The 18,560-nt window shown below is 39.0% G+C and overlaps 2 protein-coding genes across 4 annotated transcripts in view; one reads left to right on the top strand and one right to left on the bottom strand.

The window, feature by feature from the left end:
- Positions 1–1,165: 1,165 nt before the first annotated feature.
- On the top strand, positions 1,166–12,394 carry terf2ip (telomeric repeat binding factor 2, interacting protein). 2 transcript variants are annotated; one of them, XM_023954873.2, is made up of 9 exons: positions 1,166–1,304; positions 3,820–4,057; positions 6,269–6,402; positions 7,579–7,820; positions 9,515–9,601; positions 9,693–10,296; positions 10,383–10,474; positions 11,394–11,834; positions 11,917–12,394. In XM_023954873.2, exons 2-9 carry the CDS (start codon positions 3,831–3,833, stop codon positions 12,136–12,138), a joined length of 2,049 nt encoding a protein of 682 aa, XP_023810641.1. In that variant the 5' UTR covers positions 1,166–1,304; positions 3,820–3,830; the 3' UTR covers positions 12,139–12,394. The 2 variants fall into 2 exon arrangements, with proteins under 2 accessions (XP_023810641.1, XP_078803193.1); XM_078947067.1 differs by having other exon boundaries at positions 9,693–10,311.
- A 1,554-nt stretch (positions 12,395–13,948) lies between these two features.
- The window catches only part of iffo2b (intermediate filament family orphan 2b), a 39,732-nt gene continuing 35,120 nt past the window's right edge, over positions 13,949–18,560 (bottom strand). For both annotated transcript variants that reach the window (XM_011474835.4, XM_011474836.4), the window contains exon 8: positions 13,949–17,856. In XM_011474835.4, the coding sequence (XP_011473137.1) occupies positions 17,623–17,856 (234 nt within the window). In that variant the 3' untranslated portion in view covers positions 13,949–17,622. The remainder of the gene's footprint in view (positions 17,857–18,560) is intronic.

Below are 18,560 nucleotides of genomic sequence, written 5' to 3'. Positions count from 1 at the left end.
CAGCTTATCACTGTTGTACAGCACTGACATTAGATGAGTATTTCAGGGCAGCGGGTTCAAGATAGAACATATCTTTGGATCTGTGTAATAATTGCAGGTTATCTAAACACAGTTGATTGGGGGGGGGGGGGGGGTCTGTAGCACTTCAGTTTGCTGTTTTTTCAGCTGGTTGAGCTGAGGTAGGAGAGGAACAGAGGCCAATGACAACAGTGTAGTTGTCAGGACTGTGAAGGAGGCAAGGCTGGGGAGGTTACAGAGTAAACACACTCTCCCTGTTTGTTCACAGCCTCTGGTTCAAATTCATTTGGAGTTGATTCAAATAGAGCTTAATTGTAATATCCTTAAAAAATTTTCTTAAATGACAAAACACCTATTTAAAATTCTCATTAACAAAAAAACTAATTTCATGCCTTTTTTAAATAAAAAATTAACACAACAATGAACAAATTGAGTCAAAATGAAGGCTAAATAAAAAAAGTTAAATAATCCTGGAATCAAATAAACTTTTGATCAGTTCTTATCTTTTCACACATTTCTGTTTTAAGTATTGTGTCCTGTTTTTCTATTTTTTTGCATATTTGACTAGTTCTTAATGTTATCTTTATTAACAGTGATAATGAGGCACAAAGGTTAAAAGTTTAAAAAAAGTGAAATGACCCATCAGCAGATGGGACAAATGCAGACTGTGTGGTCACAGCTGCGGTCACATTTTCCACTGCAGTGCAGGAAAAATGCATGGATGTCATCACACTCGTGATGATTTTAACCACAAATTACTCATGTCCTCACACACTACCGACAATGAGAGGGCCAGATCACATGATACCTTATTCTAAAAAACGGATTTTGGACATTTGTATGATGATGTAAGGCTGAGTTTGAAGCTGGTTCCGGTTATTGAGGTTAAGTATAATGGGTAATAATGTATTGAACAAGAGAAGCATATTCCTTGTAAATAAAAATATGACAATATTTCATTTTTATTATTATCATTATTATTACAAATTGAATTTCTGTATTCTGGTCACATTTGAAATAAAGGAGTAATAATAATAATAATAATAATAATAATAATAATAATAATAATAATAATAATAATAATAATAATAATAATAACATTTAGGTATTATTTAGATTTAATAAATTTCCCAACTCGGCCGACGTGTCTGTGACAGTGATGATCACTAGGGGCGCTGTTGAGGTTTTTTTTTTTTCCACTATCGACGAAGAAACTAAGTCCCGGAAGTTAACCATGTTTTGCTTGAGTTCTTGGCGCAAAGTTTAGTCCGGTGCATCGTTAAAAGGTGAGTTTTCAAAAGAATTTCTAATCTTAGTAGTGTCTTTATAGCTTTCTTTACAAAGAGAAGAGTGGCCATGGCGAGGCAGCATCCCTGACAGCTAAAGAAAATTTCGCTGTGCAGCTTTTTTTCAGCAAACGGGCAGATTTGTTTCAGTTACGCATCAAGACGAAGAAGAAGTGCCCATCTGAAAGCTTCTAAAGTAACGGTCACCGCATACCACACAGTGTTTGCTGTACGCCTTAACCTGCAGTCCATAAAAAAGTCACATTACCCCCCCCCCTCCCTCCCCTTTTTCTTCTTCTTCTTCTATCTATTCGTTCCGATAATGATAATGAAGTCTGAAATAATGCTGCGAAAAACAAGGGTAAACACCTGCTTGGGTTAACTCATCTCAACGTTTCCATTTATTTCGAAAGGAAACTTGGACACACAGTCCAAATAATCAAGCTAGTTCTGTATTCTTCTTCTTTCTCATTCGGCTTTTCCCATCAGGGGTCGCCACAGCGAACAAGTCGCATGGTAAATTTGGCAATGTTTTACGCCGGATGCCCTTCCTGACGCAACCCTCTCAAAGCAACCGGGCTTGGGACCGGCACAGAAGTAGAGAAGGGAATAGGGAGCAGCCCGGATTCGAACCCTGGTTCCACGGATGGAAGGCGCCGCAAACCAGCACGAGCTAAACCGGCTCCCATAAGCTAGTTCTGTATTCTAAGTGTCCAAAATCAACCCCTTACAAAATACAGTATGTCAACATTTCTGACCAATGATCTAGGAGTGTAATTTACCAACGATTTGATTCTTTTTATAGTCGATATTGGTTTGTTTTGGTTTGGTTTAGTTTATTTTCCCACAATGTGTCACAAACGACAAACAAATGGATGGCTCATTTTTAATGATCCGATTTGATCCGATTCACTGACCTAAAATGGATCCTGAACATCTTTAGCCAAAACTTCCACCAGTGTGACTCAGAGAAAAATACCTGGATACTGAACAGGTGAAGTTTTCCAGATTCCATGCAAGTTAATCAAATGTAAATTCATTATGTGTACAAACAAACAAGTAAACAAACATTAATGGCAAATCCATCCACATTTTAGTTTAATAAAGTTCAGCCCACTGTTGTTTATCCACATCCAAATAATTCAAAGGGAAAACAATATTGTGTGGTCACATGTCTTTGCTAAATTCAGCGTTTCCACACATTGGACTTGAATGACAGACTGATCAGTTTTTCTGAAGTCACATTTTTTTGTCTAATGTGATGCACTTGGTCATTTTTTATGTTTTATAGTAAAATAAACCTACCATGCCTAAATGCAAATGGTATTTTCTAATATCGATACAATCAATTTATTTCACTTTGAAACTATTTTATAATGCTATACATCTGTTATATTAAATTCAATGACTAACTTGCCTCGGGCGGAACTGGTTGGATCGTAGAAATGAAAATCAATCAATCAATCAATAAAGTTGATTAATCGTTAAACCCTAAAAATCTCCTTTTTTAGACTTGCGCTTAGCAAAAAGTAGTCTAAGTGTACAACTAGGACACTTGATCTATTACTAAAAGTGAAGAAGTATACTTGAAGTTTACTACTTCCTGCACTACGCGAACATGCTCTATAGCGTACTTGCTGTACTTATACTTATTAAGTACAGCATGTTATTTTATTATTATACTAATGAAAAGTGTAATACCTTTTACTTCGGACAGTTTGGCTAAACTACTCTGTATGAAAACACACTGAACACACCTGTGCTTGTGAGAAAGCACAGCCACTTTGATTTTCCATGTTTGTTTTGGGACTGCATTGAGTTACATAGACATGTCTTGGTTTAAGTGAGCAAAATGTTCATTTGTCAGGAAAAATGATTGAAATTGGTGGCATTTTAATCTTGTAGTCTACTTGCGTAGTAATACTACAAAGGTAATGCTACAAAAAACCCACAATGCCCAGCGAGGTGTGCATAATCGTATATTGGATGGAACAAGTGGAAGCCTGAACCGTCGGACGCAAAGCAGAGGACAGTTGCTTCCACAAAGTCTGTTCATTTTTGATGAGGCGCGCTTTGACAGGCATTCTCCCGCTCATACCGTGGTCGTCTACAAAAGAAACTAATATTTAATTCATTCTTAGTACTTTCATCTTGGTTTTTTTTTTGTTTTTTTTTTAGGTTTAAATAATTTTTCACAAAAAAATGGACCATTTGACCATGCGTTGTCATGGTAACGGCTACAGAGCCTGCACCGACTTTGCATGGCGGTAGCGGAGGACAGTGGATTAGACAAAAGTTGTTTTTTTGTGTTGTTTTTTTTAAAAAGCATAAATTTTGGAAAGTTTTTGTCCAGATGATGAAGCAAAAGTTTGTTTCAAAGAAACCGAGTCTGACCAAATGAATCAAACAGGTTAAAGGAAAAACTATCCAATCCCTCATACCTTTTCTACTGTCTTGCTGTTGCAATAAACTGGAACAAATTGACTTCTTTCTTTTTTTTTCCCTCTTTCATCAGGACTTCTCGCCATGCCAACCAGACAGCAAGTTGCGGCCCAGTCCATCTCCCCAGTCCTCTTTCTGACTGTGGATGGGGAGCCCATGTCTTTCTTCCTGCGGCCGGGACCCACCAAACGCCAGCTCCAGCCGAAAATCAAAGCTGGAGGAGGGCTGATGTGCAGCAGCCAGCAGCCAGGAGCCATACTGCTGATGGATCCGAAGGACAGAAGTTCTGTTTCCGAATCTGACGCTCACCTGTACGTATGAGAGGGAAGCGCCTTTAGCAAAAGTCCCACTCTGATCATCTGTGATCTACTGTAAAAAGCGTCCCCAGTGATCTTTGAACTATGATTGTGTCGTTTTTAGCCCAAATCAAAACAGCTGTGTTGTTTTCTGGGACATTTTATCAAAACCCCGATTATTTGAATCATGTGGGGTTCATTTCACCCTCCTTCTTTTATTCAGGGCTCCAGACAAAATGCGACCATTTGGTCGCATTTTGCGACCAAAATTTGTGAGTGTGCGACTGAATTTTACATCCAGTCGCACATGTGCGACCAGTAAATTTGCCTCCCCCACCCTACGTTTTTTTTATACATTAAATGTGGAAGGGGCACGTCAATGATCAATGAAATAATCAATGAGACACGAGCGCACACACACGCAAACACACACAAATTCGCACACATACTCATGAGACGAGAGCACACACTCGCTTAAGTGGCTAAAATGCGTGTAGGGGGAGGGGCCTAGGGATAATCGAGCGAGCGTAAACATCTGTGGGAAGGAAACGGAGACAAATATCATCACAAACTGATATGTGCGTCTGAGCTATGAGCAAGCGAACTATTGATTCGTTCTTCCGACCTGCGGCTGGTGTACCAGTGCCAGTCTACAGCAGGGGTCTCAAACTCGCGGCCCGCGGGCTATTTGTGGCCCCCACCTTGAAATGAAAGTTTAATTTTAATGCGTCCTGCCAGTTTGTATGAATGACACCTTTTCATTGTCGTGTGCGGAGCTGACAAACCAACCAATCACAGTGGAGTAAATGACTATTGGGGGCGTGACAATGACCGGGCTTGAAAGCAGGAGACCTGACAGCCCCCTCCCCAGAACACATGAAGGAGTTCCTTACTTTAATTTTTAGAACGTATCCATTCACCCGTAATTTTCTAAATGCATGCAGTCCGTGCTGAACTTTTCTCTGGGCCGCACAGGCCCGGAGGTTACGGGGGTTACGGTTAAGCGCGCAGCGTCGCATCCCCCCAACCAAACGGTTTATGCACGGCTGTGTTACGGCAGCACACCGCTCCCGCGGGAGTCGGGTCAGCTGAGGAAAATAAATGTCCCACACCTACATGCGTGACAGCTAACGGGGCTTGAACTTTAAACACGTGCGAACAACAACAAGATTAGCCTTAGACGCACTTAAAACACGTGGAGAAAATGCAACGATAGACGTGTTTGAGATGAACCAGCAGCTCAGTTCAATTTAGTTTTAATATTTCTCTCCCCATCAGTATGATCCGTGTTATTATATATTTTATATTTATTTGAATGTTTTGTAATGGATGTAGCCTATTTTTAATCAATTAGTATTTTAAATTATTTCAATTTCTCAATTAACTACAAAAACCCATCAGGACACATGTCCCATAATGCATTGTTTTGTAGTCATAGGGCAGCTTTCAGTCAGTGCAGTACTAAATTTCCAGCTGCGTTCGGTAGGTTGGAGCCTTGCTGCTCCCGCCCCTTTCTCCTGATATTTTTGTGATGATTGACAGGTGATGTTGGAGCAAAAACAAAAATATATGTCTCACCAGGTGATCTGAACAGCGTTGCGTCCACCTGGGTGATCTCAAACACGCTTATTGTGCTTCTTGGCTGCACTTATTTGGTGTCACCAAGATAAATTTCCATCAGTTTTTGAGCCTTTCTCTGATCTCAGGTATCTGTATCGATTGTTCTGATATCCAGTGAACATCGCCCGTTCTTTTACAGTTTACCTTCTTCTGTCAGTTTACCTTGTTGTTGCATCTTCAAAAGTGCAGATTAAAATGTGACACTGAATTTGAAACAGCGCATTGTAATTTCTGCATCTATTATTAAAGTATTTATTCACAATACAGTGGAAATTAGTAGATTTGGTTAGAATGTTGATTTACGGTATGCGCCCCTAAATTTTCTGGTTGTGCCCCTAAAATTTTCAGTTGGGGGCCACTGTGCTCCTAGTGAAAAAAGTTAGTCTGGAGCCCTGTTATTGATTGTTGTTGATGTATGATTTTTCTTAATGTATGAATAATGTATGTTGTTCTTAATGTAAGCCCTCATTTGTCCTTCAGTGGTTGCTTCTGACTTTAATCTAATCAGAAAAATGTCTGAATATATGTGTCCGTTTTTTCTAAGGTTGCTCATTATAAAAGAAAACTCCTAAATTGGTGTTTAAAAGAGAGATTTCTGTTTTCCAGGTATGTTTCCACTCAGTACATTCTTGACTGCATTGAGAAGGAGGAACAGCTGAGTGTAGAAGACTACAGGTTCAATCCTGTCGATGTGCCAAAGAAGGACAGGACTAAAGCGGCCTGTCCCAGACTGTCAGGAGGTACTCGAGACTATTTAGGTTCTTGTCCCTTTCCTGTATCTTTGATGTTCAAACTCCTATAGGTTTAGTCAAATGAAGTCAATTCTTTTCTTGTAGGGCTGCAAAATATGAGGAAAACTCCCGATTTGCTATATCAATGATCAATATTGTGATGACGATATAAGTTGGGATACATAAACTTATAGTGAAACATCTCAAAACATCATTTTCATTTCACTACAGCGGTTTAATTTGAATAAAAGTCAACACAACTTGCATTATACTCCAAATGCCTCCTTAGGAGGCGAGCATCTAACAAAAAAGGGCTCCGTCTGATTGGTCAATGATGTAAAGGAGTCCATCCTATGTCTCAAATGCATACCGTTTTTTCCGGACTATAAGTCGCCCTTTTTTTCATAGTTTGGCAAGGGGTGCGACTTATACTAGAAATAAATTGAAATAAATACATTGTTAACCCTCCTGTTATGTTCATTTGTGAGGAACAGAGATGATGTTTCTGGGTCAATTTGATGTATGAGGTATGTTAAGTGTTAAGAGTATGTTAAGTGACTCAGAGAATCAGCAAACTTTTTTTTACAGTAAGATCTTGAAGGCTAACAACATAATATTCTATTTTCCAATGATTTCATAGATTCAGAAATGCAATAAAAATGACAACTGTTTCTACAAATACAGGATGAAAACAGAGTATTAGTTAGCCAATGATGCTTCATGAAAAGAATAAATAAATAATTATGAGAAAGAATTACTGTGAAATTATGAGATAAACAGTCTGCTATGATTGTGTCATATGAGGTTGTGCAAGTTATTAGTTCTTGGTCTCAGATTTTGTCAAATAAATTTCCCGTCAAAATGCGACTTATAGTCCAGTGCGACTTATCTGTGTTTTTTTCTACTTTATAATGCATTTTTGGGCTGGAGCGACTTATAGTCCATGAAAATACGGTAAATGGATTTATCTCATTCGTTAAATACTTCAAGCTGCCATAAGATTTTTTTAGCACGTTTACCAATTAATGCAATTTTTGCCGACTTTTGCGATATATCGCAATAATGAAGATTTTGCGATTTATTGTGCCGACCTACTTTTTTGTATCTTTGAACATTTTATGAACCAGGGTTAGGTTAAAAAAAAAACAAACTTTTTTGTCTTTTGGTTTCTGTTGTTGAATTAAGGAAGGCTTGCCTACACCTCTGATGACGATACGGCCATCTTGGAATATGTCAGCACCCGGAAGGCAGAAATCGGCGGGAATCGCCTTTGGCGGGAGATGGAACAGCAGCGCGTGACTCACCACAGCTGGCAGTCCATGAAGTGCAGATACAAAGACCGACTGGCCAAGAAGCAGCCGGAAGTTGTGAAAGTTGAATCAACCGAAAAGCAAGAAGGAAACAAAGCAGAAGAAGACGATACTAAGGTCAAATTAAGACTAAAAATAATAATATACCCACACACATTCTAGCAGAAACTCTGTAAAAATTAGTCATGCAGCAGTCCTAATGCAAAGCTTAATAATCTACTCCAACCATCAAGTCGATTTTCTCATTAAATAAGGAGAGATTTGAATATATTTGCGGCACAATCTTAGAGATTCCTTCAGCTCTTCAGGGTGACCTGAGGCTCTGTACTTCAACTGCTTTGTTTTTAGATGAAGATGACGTGGAAAAGTCCCAGATGAACCTGCAGGTTCCAACCTGGGAGCAGGCTTTCTTTAATGAGTCATCCCTGAATCCTATAGCACTCAGATTCTAGAAGGAAAAATCAAAAGCTAACCAACTTTATTGGTTTTAAATTGGGTGGTCTGTGCAGAGCTGCTGGACTGAGGTTTTTTGTCTTAAAGTTTAGAAAGTTTTTAGTGTTTAGATCAAAGTGTGGTCCAATGAATAAAAAAAAGTCATTTATATCCATCTGTTGACATTGGTGAGATGGAAAAGATGTGCAGCTCCACAGTTAAAGTTGCTGAAGACCCCTCAAAAACTTGCCTTGGCCGAGCTCAAAGTTCATAGGAAACAGATCATTAAGTTTGTCAAAGTTGTGCCTGGAAATATCCAGATTATCTCCCAAGACTTTTGGGAAAACTGCTGAGGATGATGGGAAATCGCGTCCCAAGGCATCTGGTATGAAAGAATCCTAGTATTTCAGAAAAACAACGTGGTGGTAGTGCGATAGTCTGGGGCTGTCTTGCAGCTTCAGGACCTGGTTGTGACCTAAAGCTGAAGCAGGGCCGCCTCAGAAAGGCTTCAGAGAAAACGTGAACATTTCCAAGCCGCTATGTGAAGGTCCTCCGGACTGCAGTCGGATTCAGAGGCCGTGTATGAACCTCTTTACTGCTGGGATTGCTGCATCATTTGTAAGAATGCAGCAGCTCGCCTTTTAGCTACAACAAGAAAATGATGTGTTCCTATTTCTTTGGTGCTTAACTTCCACCTCAAACTTCCCAGAGTTGAAGACTTTGCTGAAACTGTAGCCACGTCAGCAGAACTGCTCCCTTCATTTTCTGATCAAATGCAGGTCCACACCCCCAAAACCAACAGATCAGAGCTGGTCAGAATGTGGTTCATTGAAGACCCATCTCTACTCAAAATCTGAGTTCAACTTCCTTAACTTTCCACCTTAAATGTTGTTTAAATGCGTTTACATTTATTTTATTTTATTTTGTATTTTTTTAGTTCTTAACTTTTATTGTTTTTATGATTTTTGTTTTATTGTATTGTGTTAATTTATGGTGTTTAGTCTGTGCTGCTCTTTGATCACCTGAGGTTGTCTGAAACTTTATTTAAACAGCACTTTAGAACAATATCGGGGCACCACAGGGCTTTATGATCATAAAAAAAGAATTAAAACAATGTCACAAATGTACAAAGGACAGTAAAATACATAAAAGATAGATGACAAATAAATAAAACGAATATAAGAAAATAATATATAGCATTAATATTTTCTTGCATTTATAGCAGTACTGAAACCCTACCACTAGGTGGCAGCTAATACAAACCTTAATATCAAGACATTCCCAACCACCTATATCATAATAATGATGCTAATATACAAATCTAGCTTTGTTATTTATATCTTTAGAGTCACTTACAGCTCATTTTCTGTCTGTTTTAGGATGAAGAGGATCTTGTCCTGGAGGTTGAGATCCCTGCAGAAGCAGCTGTTGCTTCTCCACAGAAACAATCAAAGGAATCCGAAAAGGTAATTTCATGTGTGAATCTTTGATGATCCTCTTTTGTGAAGTTCTAACTAACTTGGCTGAATTCTCTTGGGCACAATTGGTTTACTGCAGGTTTGTGGAACAAATGCAGACGCGCATAAATCAACCTCTTCTAGAGAATCGGGGAGTGAGAGCCAGCAGACGGATGGACCGGCAGAGCAAAGCGCGCCATCACAAGCCATGACAGTTCCAGCATCTCGTTGCTCCACTACTGAGGATCCCAGTGCTGAGCTGCCAGCAGACGCCCAGCCCAGTTCTCCAGACAGAGATGGACCTCAACCAGCTGATATCCCAACCAAACAAAGTTTGCTGCAAGACTCTCCTCCCCTTCAGCCGGAGTCTCTTCCCAAAGCGGCGACTCCTGGAAAACTGAAGGACAAACAGGAGGCCTCACCCACCCTGGATAGGCCAATGACACGCCGGAAACTGGAACTCGAGGTTGCGGCGGCGTCCCCTGAGCACTACGGGAAAAAACTCCGGTCGTCCTCCAGCAGCGCGGCGGCTTCTCCTCAGCCATCAAAGAAAACGACACCAGTTAAAGCTGCTCTTCAAAGAAGCACAGAAACAGAGCAGCCGCTTCCTAAGAGAGCCAGAAGAAACATCGCAGCAGCGGCGGCGGGAGAGACTCCAGCAGAACAGAGCGAAACCAAAGCAGAACGGAAAACAACACCAGCAGGTTCCACACACATCAGTAAATATGACTGTTCTGAATTCTGTGAGACTGAAGACTGAACTCTCTCATCTCTGTTCATGTTTTTTTAGATCAATCCAAGTCAGCGCTGCAGAAGGACAAGAAGAAACCAAAGAGGCAGCTGGGAATTCTGGAACTGGCAACAAGGGAGTTTGAGTCAGAGGTAGACTGAATTCTGATCTGCAGGATTACTAACCCTAAACCCAGCAGGGCTGCCATTATTCTTCTATATGAAACTTAAATAGACCAAAATTTCTGTCCACATGCTTTATCAGGATTGATTGAATTCCAGAAGAACTTTTTTGGAAGACTTAAAAATCTCATTTAAGACGTTATGTACAAAGAAAAGGAAACAAACGGCTTGGAGTAGGGCTGCACAATATGACGGAAAAATCAGGATTTCCGATATTAGTGATCAGTATTGCCATGACAACATAACTTGCAATACATGAACAAATGGCAAAACAACCAAAAACACAATTTCTTTTTCACTACAACAGTTTAATTTAAATAAGAATTACTCCTAGTCTACATAGAAGGCAAACATCATATGGGGATGTTAACATGTGCGTATTGCACAGCTTGATATCGCGATGATGATAAATTTGCTATTTGTTGTGCAGGCCTAGCTTGGAGTTTGCTGCTTCTTGCTCTTCATATCTGATTTGATCGCCATGATCTCATTTAGGCCGAGTTTCGGTCTTTCGGTAAACCGTAGTTTGCTTCATTAAGGTTTCCACTCACCGAAAAATCTACCCTTAATCCCAGTTTTCCAGCCATTTCTCCCCGATTTTGCATTTTTCCGCATGGATGAGCACAAGCTAATTAGCTCGCTGAGGTTTGAGGATTTTTGACCATCTTATGGAAATTTTTGTTTTTAATGACATGAGGTCACATCACAGTGATGAGAATAAAAATTAAGACCCATCCACCAGAATTTAAGACAGTTTCATGCTTTTTAAAGCCATTTAAGACTTTTAAAGATCTGCAGACACCCCATTTATATTTTAGGTACCCGGTTTTTGCTGACTGTCTTAATTAAATAAAATAAATGTCATTAATGTCGTATTTTAATGCTTTAGTGTGATGAAGAGGACGATCCGACTGTTGAAGACTCTGCTGAAACTGTAGCCACGTCAGCAGAACTGCTCCCTCCACCCGCAGAGACGGCTGCAGATCCGAGGCCCACGCAACCCAGCCCCAAAACCGCATCCAGCCCAAACGGGAATGTGCCGGAGTCTTCGGCTTCCAGCTCCAACTGTGTACCAGACACGTGCCCCTCCGATCCCGCAGCCGCCAAGCCGGCCGCCTCTGAGCCCGCCGGCGTGACCTCGAAGGCCCACCTGTTCATATTCGACAGCGAATCACAGGGAGGCGACTCTGAGCGTGTCGCCGGGGACGCTTCAGCGGCTCCATCCAACCCCCAACACTCAGCCAGCAAAGACGCGTCTCTGTCCTTCACTCAAGTGCAGCTAGAGGAGGACAAACAGCGGATCAAAGAGCTGATGGTCCAGACTCAGCAGGTAGTGATGCTACTTTAGCTGTTCTGATACAACCCAGATGACTGCACCACCAACAGTTGTCCTCTTCTGTCTTCCCTTCTAGGACTTGGTTAGTGTCACCAAGGCTTTGCTAAAGACCAGCGGAAACTTCTCTGCCGCTCTAGACCTGCTGCTGAACCCCTCCTCTCTTTCTGTCCCGATTTGGAGTCGCCGTGACGACAGTCTCCTGCTCTCAGCTGATCCTGTCATCCGGCAGCAGCTGCAGGAGAAACACGGGGAGGAGGGCGTGGCCAAGAGAATGGTGTTCCTGGAGGTGGAGGGCTGATTGGAGGCTTTGTTTTTGTCTGTGGAATTTCATTAGATATCTTTATGTGTCCTGATGCTTTACAGCAAAGTGTTGCTGTTTACGCCCATCAGGTTTGAGGGACGAGAAGACGAGTGAACGGGTAAAATGTGGAACATTTTTAATGACGCAGGAATGAACGGACCTTGATGTCTGTGACGATGAGCTCTCTCTTTAAGCCGGTTTTTATTGATGCTTTTATGTTTGGAAACCGTTAATAATAAACCTCTGAATTTTATTATTTATTTATTTTTCCATTTTTTTTACTGATACTAAAAAAAAAATGGGCTAAGTCTAAAATAAAACTAAATCAAATGTGGCCGAATTTAAAGTCAGTGGAAAAAATAGTAATAGATATATTTTAGATATGGATGGTTAGATATTTATCTAAAAAATACATAAATATATGTGTTGTTTTTTTCAAATAACCATCATTAGTCTGTAAACTCACCAGCAAATTTGCCAGTCATGCTGAAAGTTTGCGAAGGCGCAGAAATGTACATGTTCCTAGTAACTGGTGAAAATGAATTTTGGGCTTAGTGATATAGTCCCCCCCCCACACACATACACACAATAAGTGATGACATCACAGCGGCTGAAAAAGGAATAGGGCTAGAATTTTGTGGGGCTCAAAAAAGTATTTTAAATCTACTAAGGAAACTAAAACACACGTTTTAGGGATATCCATGGGAACTTTTAAACTTATTATGGGATGGCCACAGGACCTACAGGTTTTTGTGGCAAATTGTGAAATTCTGCAATTTTCACACAATGTAGAAAAAGAAGACTTTGGTTTGGGCGATCTTCACAAAATTTCACACACAAGACTGGCTTAAGTCTACAACCAAAACCGAGGTTTCGTTGACCTTTGAAAGTGGCCGCCATCTTGAATTTTCGCCCCAAAAAAATCATCTGGGATATGTCCGGATTCCCACCCTAACCACTAAAAGACTATGTAGTCCCATGGATTTTTAAAGCAATTCGGACACCATGCTCACTACTTTTACTACTTTTTTTAGACTGTGGATATGACGTCATCAATTTCAAAAAGTTAAAATCTCATTGAAATGAGCGTTTTGCGGCAATCATTTTTGAAACTACTGTCTTCTGAAGATGAAAACATTGATGGTTTATAAAAAAAAAAATTAATTCAAATAAATTTTTTGGGCAAAAATTGTTGCGTGCAGATTTTTTACCAGATTATTGTGAATATTTAATGCACAAACTCAGAAACTATACATATATCAACCTATTAGGACTGTGGGCATGGTTAACAAAAAAACTTTGTTGCTGAGGAAATCCAAATGTTTTCTTTTGCCGATTCGTCTAAAAAGTGCATAAACCTGTTTGTCATCCCCAGGCGACCGAAACATAAAATGGTTGCTATGGATATTAGACCAACAGCAAAGTTGCTATTTTAATTAATAATTTTTGTTTATTCATTTTTAATTTTACATATTTTACCTATTTTATAAAAAACATAAAATTGTCTCAATTTATTTCATTTTTTTAGTAAAAAAAACATTACATTTAATTCTCAGGATTTTTGTACAATTTAAGATTTATTGAGAAATTATTGTGTAAAAAATATCTGAAAAAGGTGGGGTTATACTAGAAAAAATAATATGAAGTATTGCCACTAAAACTGTTAAAAGGTAAATTATTGAAGCAAATTAGAAAGTTACTAAAAAATGCTCCAAGGTGGCAGACTATTAAGATATATTACAGAGTTTATGATACAAATGCAAAATAAAAGAGAAGTAGAAAAGTAATAAACGGATCCTGTGAGCTATTTTTTTTAACCAATCCCACTTTATTTATTTTGCCCCAATATTAACTGAGTACATTCATAAAGTTGAAAGCAAGTCTACCCTGGACCCATAGGATTACAGTTTACCTGAATCAAAGAGGACCAAAGTACTTTATGAAGTACTTTTGTCATTTCAATAAAGATGAAGAAATCCCACAGATACACAGGAGTCTTTAAACCAAATATTGTGGCCACTTTTACCTCCCAGTCATGTCTACAAAATTCAAAAGTGATCATAACAGCCTATGGAAATGACCACTTCACCGATAAAGGCCTCAAGTATAAATTCCCTTTCCCGTATGAGACATTCACGTCCATCAGGACTGAGTTTACATACATCACAGACTGGGGTGTTGAGGACTAGTAACAGGTACACCGTGTTTCCCTGGGTTTTTGACAGCTCCCTGTGGTTTGATTAGCTTTAAAAAGGCGCCTCAAATCAAACTACATTCAGCAAAAAGAGCATTTCCTTGACACAGGGGAGTGGAAATGACCCTTCCCATGGAAAAAGAGGATTTAACACAGTCCTTCAGATATAAAAGGCAGAACCCCCTTTGTGTTCAGAGTCCACGACAATCCACGTCTGTCCAGAGTTGTCAGGATTCTGAGCTTGCTTTACGTCTTGGAGGACATTTGCTTTGGTCGGCTGGTTGGAGTGATGGTCTGAGCGCGGTGCGGGCGGTGAAGCTGCTGTTCCTGGACATCACAGGCATTATGTACGGTGTAATAAGCTCCGATCTCACAGAAAGAATGGATCCTTGTTACTCATCAGGCTGGTTTTCATATAAACTCCATAAAATGTTATGAGGGAGGGAGGGAGACTCTTCCTCAGTCGTCTTTGTTATTGTGTCACATATTAATAAAAATAAAAAAGTGGTTCAAACAAACAAGATAAAGGATTAGGAAAGACAGTTTTGATTTAACAACAGGGCACAGCCTATATTGCAGCTTTTTTTCAAAAAACAGCATTTGTTTTTGTAAGAAAAAAAAAGGTTTCTTTTCTTTCCATCGGCATGCCTGAGCAACAAACAAATGGCCCCATTTCTAACAAAGTCACTGGAAAACTTCAGGATAAAAGTGGCACTTTGATCCAGCAAACCGTACAAACGGTAGGTTGTAAAGCAAACGCCTGTCTGCATGCGTCGATCCGGTTCTGCTGCACTGAAAAAAAGCCTAACTGAGACACATCGCAGTCTGTCGTCTAAACGCAAAGGCCTCTGGGGTGTTTGTGAACACATGCCTGCAGCCCTCAGCACTGTCTCATGGTTGCTCCTCTTGAAAAGAGAAAGCTGGACTAGACCCCTGCAGCAGGATATGGTTTAGCTCGCACAGTAGCAGCAATGAAATGAGCATTGGTAAATAGAATGTCACAGAAAAGATTTGTCAAATGTCGCTTTGGGTTTTGCTGAAAAGGTCCTAGAAAGTTTTTTTTTGCTTTTGCTTCGAACATGTGATCCGGGTCGTGTTTGGAACCGGTTCCTTCAATTCTGACATCAGACAGAAGAACCTGACCAGGTTCTCATGAAGCTTGATTAGTTTATCAGCTGATTTTTCTTTGCCCTTCATAACATGTACGGCAAAGGGATGATTTTGTGCTCGAAATTTAGTCGAATGTTTATATTAGTTTACCATAAGGTAGATCATTTTTCCAAACTGAATTTCCTTTTCTCCTGTCTAGAGGCCATGTAGTAAAATACTATCTTTTTTTCTTTTATATATTTAAAGAAAAACCTACTTTTTTTTATTTGAATGCCCAAATGAACAACCATTCTTGTTCATTTATTGCTGAAAACAGGAAAGAAAATGAAGAAAAAAGATTTTTCACAAACAAAACTTCTTAAAAGCTTTGCAGAAAGCATTGGTATGTCTCTGACACAGCATTCTAGAAATGGATGTGAACTGGAGACAAAAAAAAAAAGAAGAAGCAATATTTCCTCTGAAACGGCAGCAAGAAACACAGCCGAAAAGAAAAAGATCCCTCCAATAAATGAATAAAGTATGGAGGGAAATGTTCCAGTTGATGCTTATTTTAATAACAAAGTTTATTACAAGACTTTCGATATATTTAGGAAAAAAAAACCTGCTTTGCTTGAGATTCTTTAGTGTTTCTTTAGAGAAATTAGCGAGGGTGATGGCCAGTACAAAAATATAAGGCCAGCTAAATTGCATAGAAATTCAGTAGTGCACCGATGCATCCAAAGGCTGGGCTCCTTTCCTCTGTCCACTTTGGCAAGTCTGCAGATTTTCCTTGGAGAAAAACAGAACTCCATCTTCTGTTTCCAATTATCTTTGGCAGAAAAAGACTCGTTAAACCCGAAATAAACACAAAGTTACCCTAAAATTGATGCTAATGCAAAAAGTCGCCAAAAAATGAAAAAAAAAAAAAGTAAAAATGCATTTGTTTTATACAACAGGGTATTAGGGTCAACATAAAAGAAAAATTTCTAAAATTAATATATGACCAAACAAATCATAAAATTATGAGGAAAAGTTAAACTTGTATTAAAATAAAGCGATTCAATTATGATAAAATAGTCGATATTTTATGAGAAAAAATCGTAAATTTATTTTTCATAAGGACCACATTTTACGTGAAAAGGCCATATTTTTTTTAATATAATGATAATTTTAGGGGGGAAAAAGTTACAGTTCTACAAAAAAGAAGTAAATTCAGCAAGATTCATGAGTTCAACTTTCTGTTGAAACATTATAAAAGATAAACATAAATTTTTATTTTAAATTCTGACTTTTTTCTTGTAATATTGCTAATTTTTGAAGCAAGAATTTATGAATTATCAATAAATTGTTGAATTTCTTTGTTTTATGACTACTTTATAAAATGTTGCCTTATGACTTTATATTTAGGAATTGTTAAATTTTTTATATACTTTATCTTTTTAATAACATTTCTAATTTTGTTTTCTTAATGTTATTCCTTTAAAATTAAAATTATGGATTTTTTTTTCAATTGCCCAACTTTTCTTTTGAAATGTTTACTTTTTTCTCACTATTTAAGGATTTTATTTTTAGGACATTTCTGTGATATATTAGCTCGACTTTTTAAAAAATGCATGATATTTACTTTTTTTCTCTTAATTTTACGACTGAAAATCATTGAATTTTATTCATTAATTGTATCACTTTATTGTTGTAAATTTATGTCTTTTTCTCATAATTTTACAACATTATTCTCTGTTTGTTTGTTTATTCCTTGCCTTTATTCCTTATTCCTTGAGTAGTAGTGGCCCTACTACTCTATAAACTAAAATAGACTCATACAGTTAGTCTTTTAATTCATTAGGGAAAAAAAGGAAATGAATGGGGTAAAAACGTTTCTCTGCCAGTTAAAAAAAATAGTTCTGTATTTGGAGGTAAAATCCTGGACACGGATTAAGTGAGGCGGCAAAGAGGAAAGGAGCTCAGTTTGGGTTTTAAATTCACTTGTTTCTCCATATAAAGCAAAGTCAACGACCCCTACCCACAAAACACAACTTTCTAAACAACCAAAGAAGTATAAAAGCACCAGTTCTGGGCCTGAACCCCAACTTTACCCCACAATTGGGTTGTTTCACCAAAAATCAGTTATGGCTCCACCCGCGTTTGAACCCCTGTGGCCAATGGGGCCGCACAGCGCAAGGAACGAACGAGGCGGACCATCAACTAACAGGGACTTCGGCCTCTGCGTCCTTGTCTGAGATCTCGTCCTGGATCTCATCTGTGTTCCCTGAGTCGCTGCTGGCCCCGGAACTGAACGAAGGAGAGTTCCTGCCGCCTTTAATCATTCGCCGACACGTCTCCATCTGCACGTCCAGGCCTCTCTTCATGCTGCACATCTCCATGTACTCGTGCAGGTGGCGGTTCATGTCGCTCTTTGCTGTGGCCAGTTCCATCTGAAGGAGAACAAAATGCATCGAGAGCTCGGAAAGGCTTTTTCAAAAAGAGTAAATCTGTAGCATATAAATACTTTCTAAAAGGTTGGAAAAAAGAAACTGATGAACAAAATGAAACTGAAGTGAGTAGAATTGTCAATCTATGTCAAAAACTCCAAGGAATTTAATAAAATGTCAACTACAGAACACTAAAGATTGTGAGTACTTTCAAATTTAAAGCCGCCTTCAGATCATCAATTGTTAAAGTGCTCCCAGTGGTCTTTTTACTAGGATTATAATTTTTTTAGCCAAAAAAATAAAAACAACTGTAGCTTCATCAGAAATTCACCTCTGTCTAACCTCGGTCCCATTTCCTGCCACCCATCCCATTACACGCTATCTTACAGCCCCTCACACCCACAAGCATACACTAATGGTGCGATAAAAATGTCGACCAATATTGGAGCTATCCAGTTTGGATCCAGGCAAGTTCATGGGTCTATTTGTTTACAAATGGATGGAGTAGAATGGAGCGGAGCAAGATGTGGCCCACCCTGTATATTTTCTACATCACGCCTACAAACGGCATCTTTTTGAAAAACTGTCCTGCATCAAAAATGCCACAAGAACATGTTAAAAACACCAAAAACACAACTTTTATTGGAGTGGGTCTTTAAGCTAATGTATGCTTAATGCTTTTTGAACCATACGTGCATTAAATTAAA

Source organism: Oryzias latipes, chromosome 5 (assembly GCF_053564925.1).
Source record: "Oryzias latipes strain Hd-rR chromosome 5, Olatipes_Hd-rR_3.1".
Taxonomy (NCBI): Eukaryota; Metazoa; Chordata; class Actinopteri; order Beloniformes; family Adrianichthyidae; genus Oryzias; species Oryzias latipes.
This window is presented reverse-complemented; position numbering and strand designations above follow the sequence as displayed.

Coding starts and splice junctions, on each gene's coding strand:
- terf2ip (XM_078947067.1), top strand. CDS start 3,831: ATGCCAACCAGACAGCAAGTTGCGGCCCAGTCCATCTCCCCAGTCCTC. Junction 7,821..9,514: donor CAGAAGAAGACGATACTAAG/GTCAAATTAAGA, acceptor TGTCTGTTTTAG/GATGAAGAGGATCTTGTCCT. Junction 11,835..11,916: donor TGATGGTCCAGACTCAGCAG/GTAGTGATGCTA, acceptor CTTCCCTTCTAG/GACTTGGTTAGTGTCACCAA.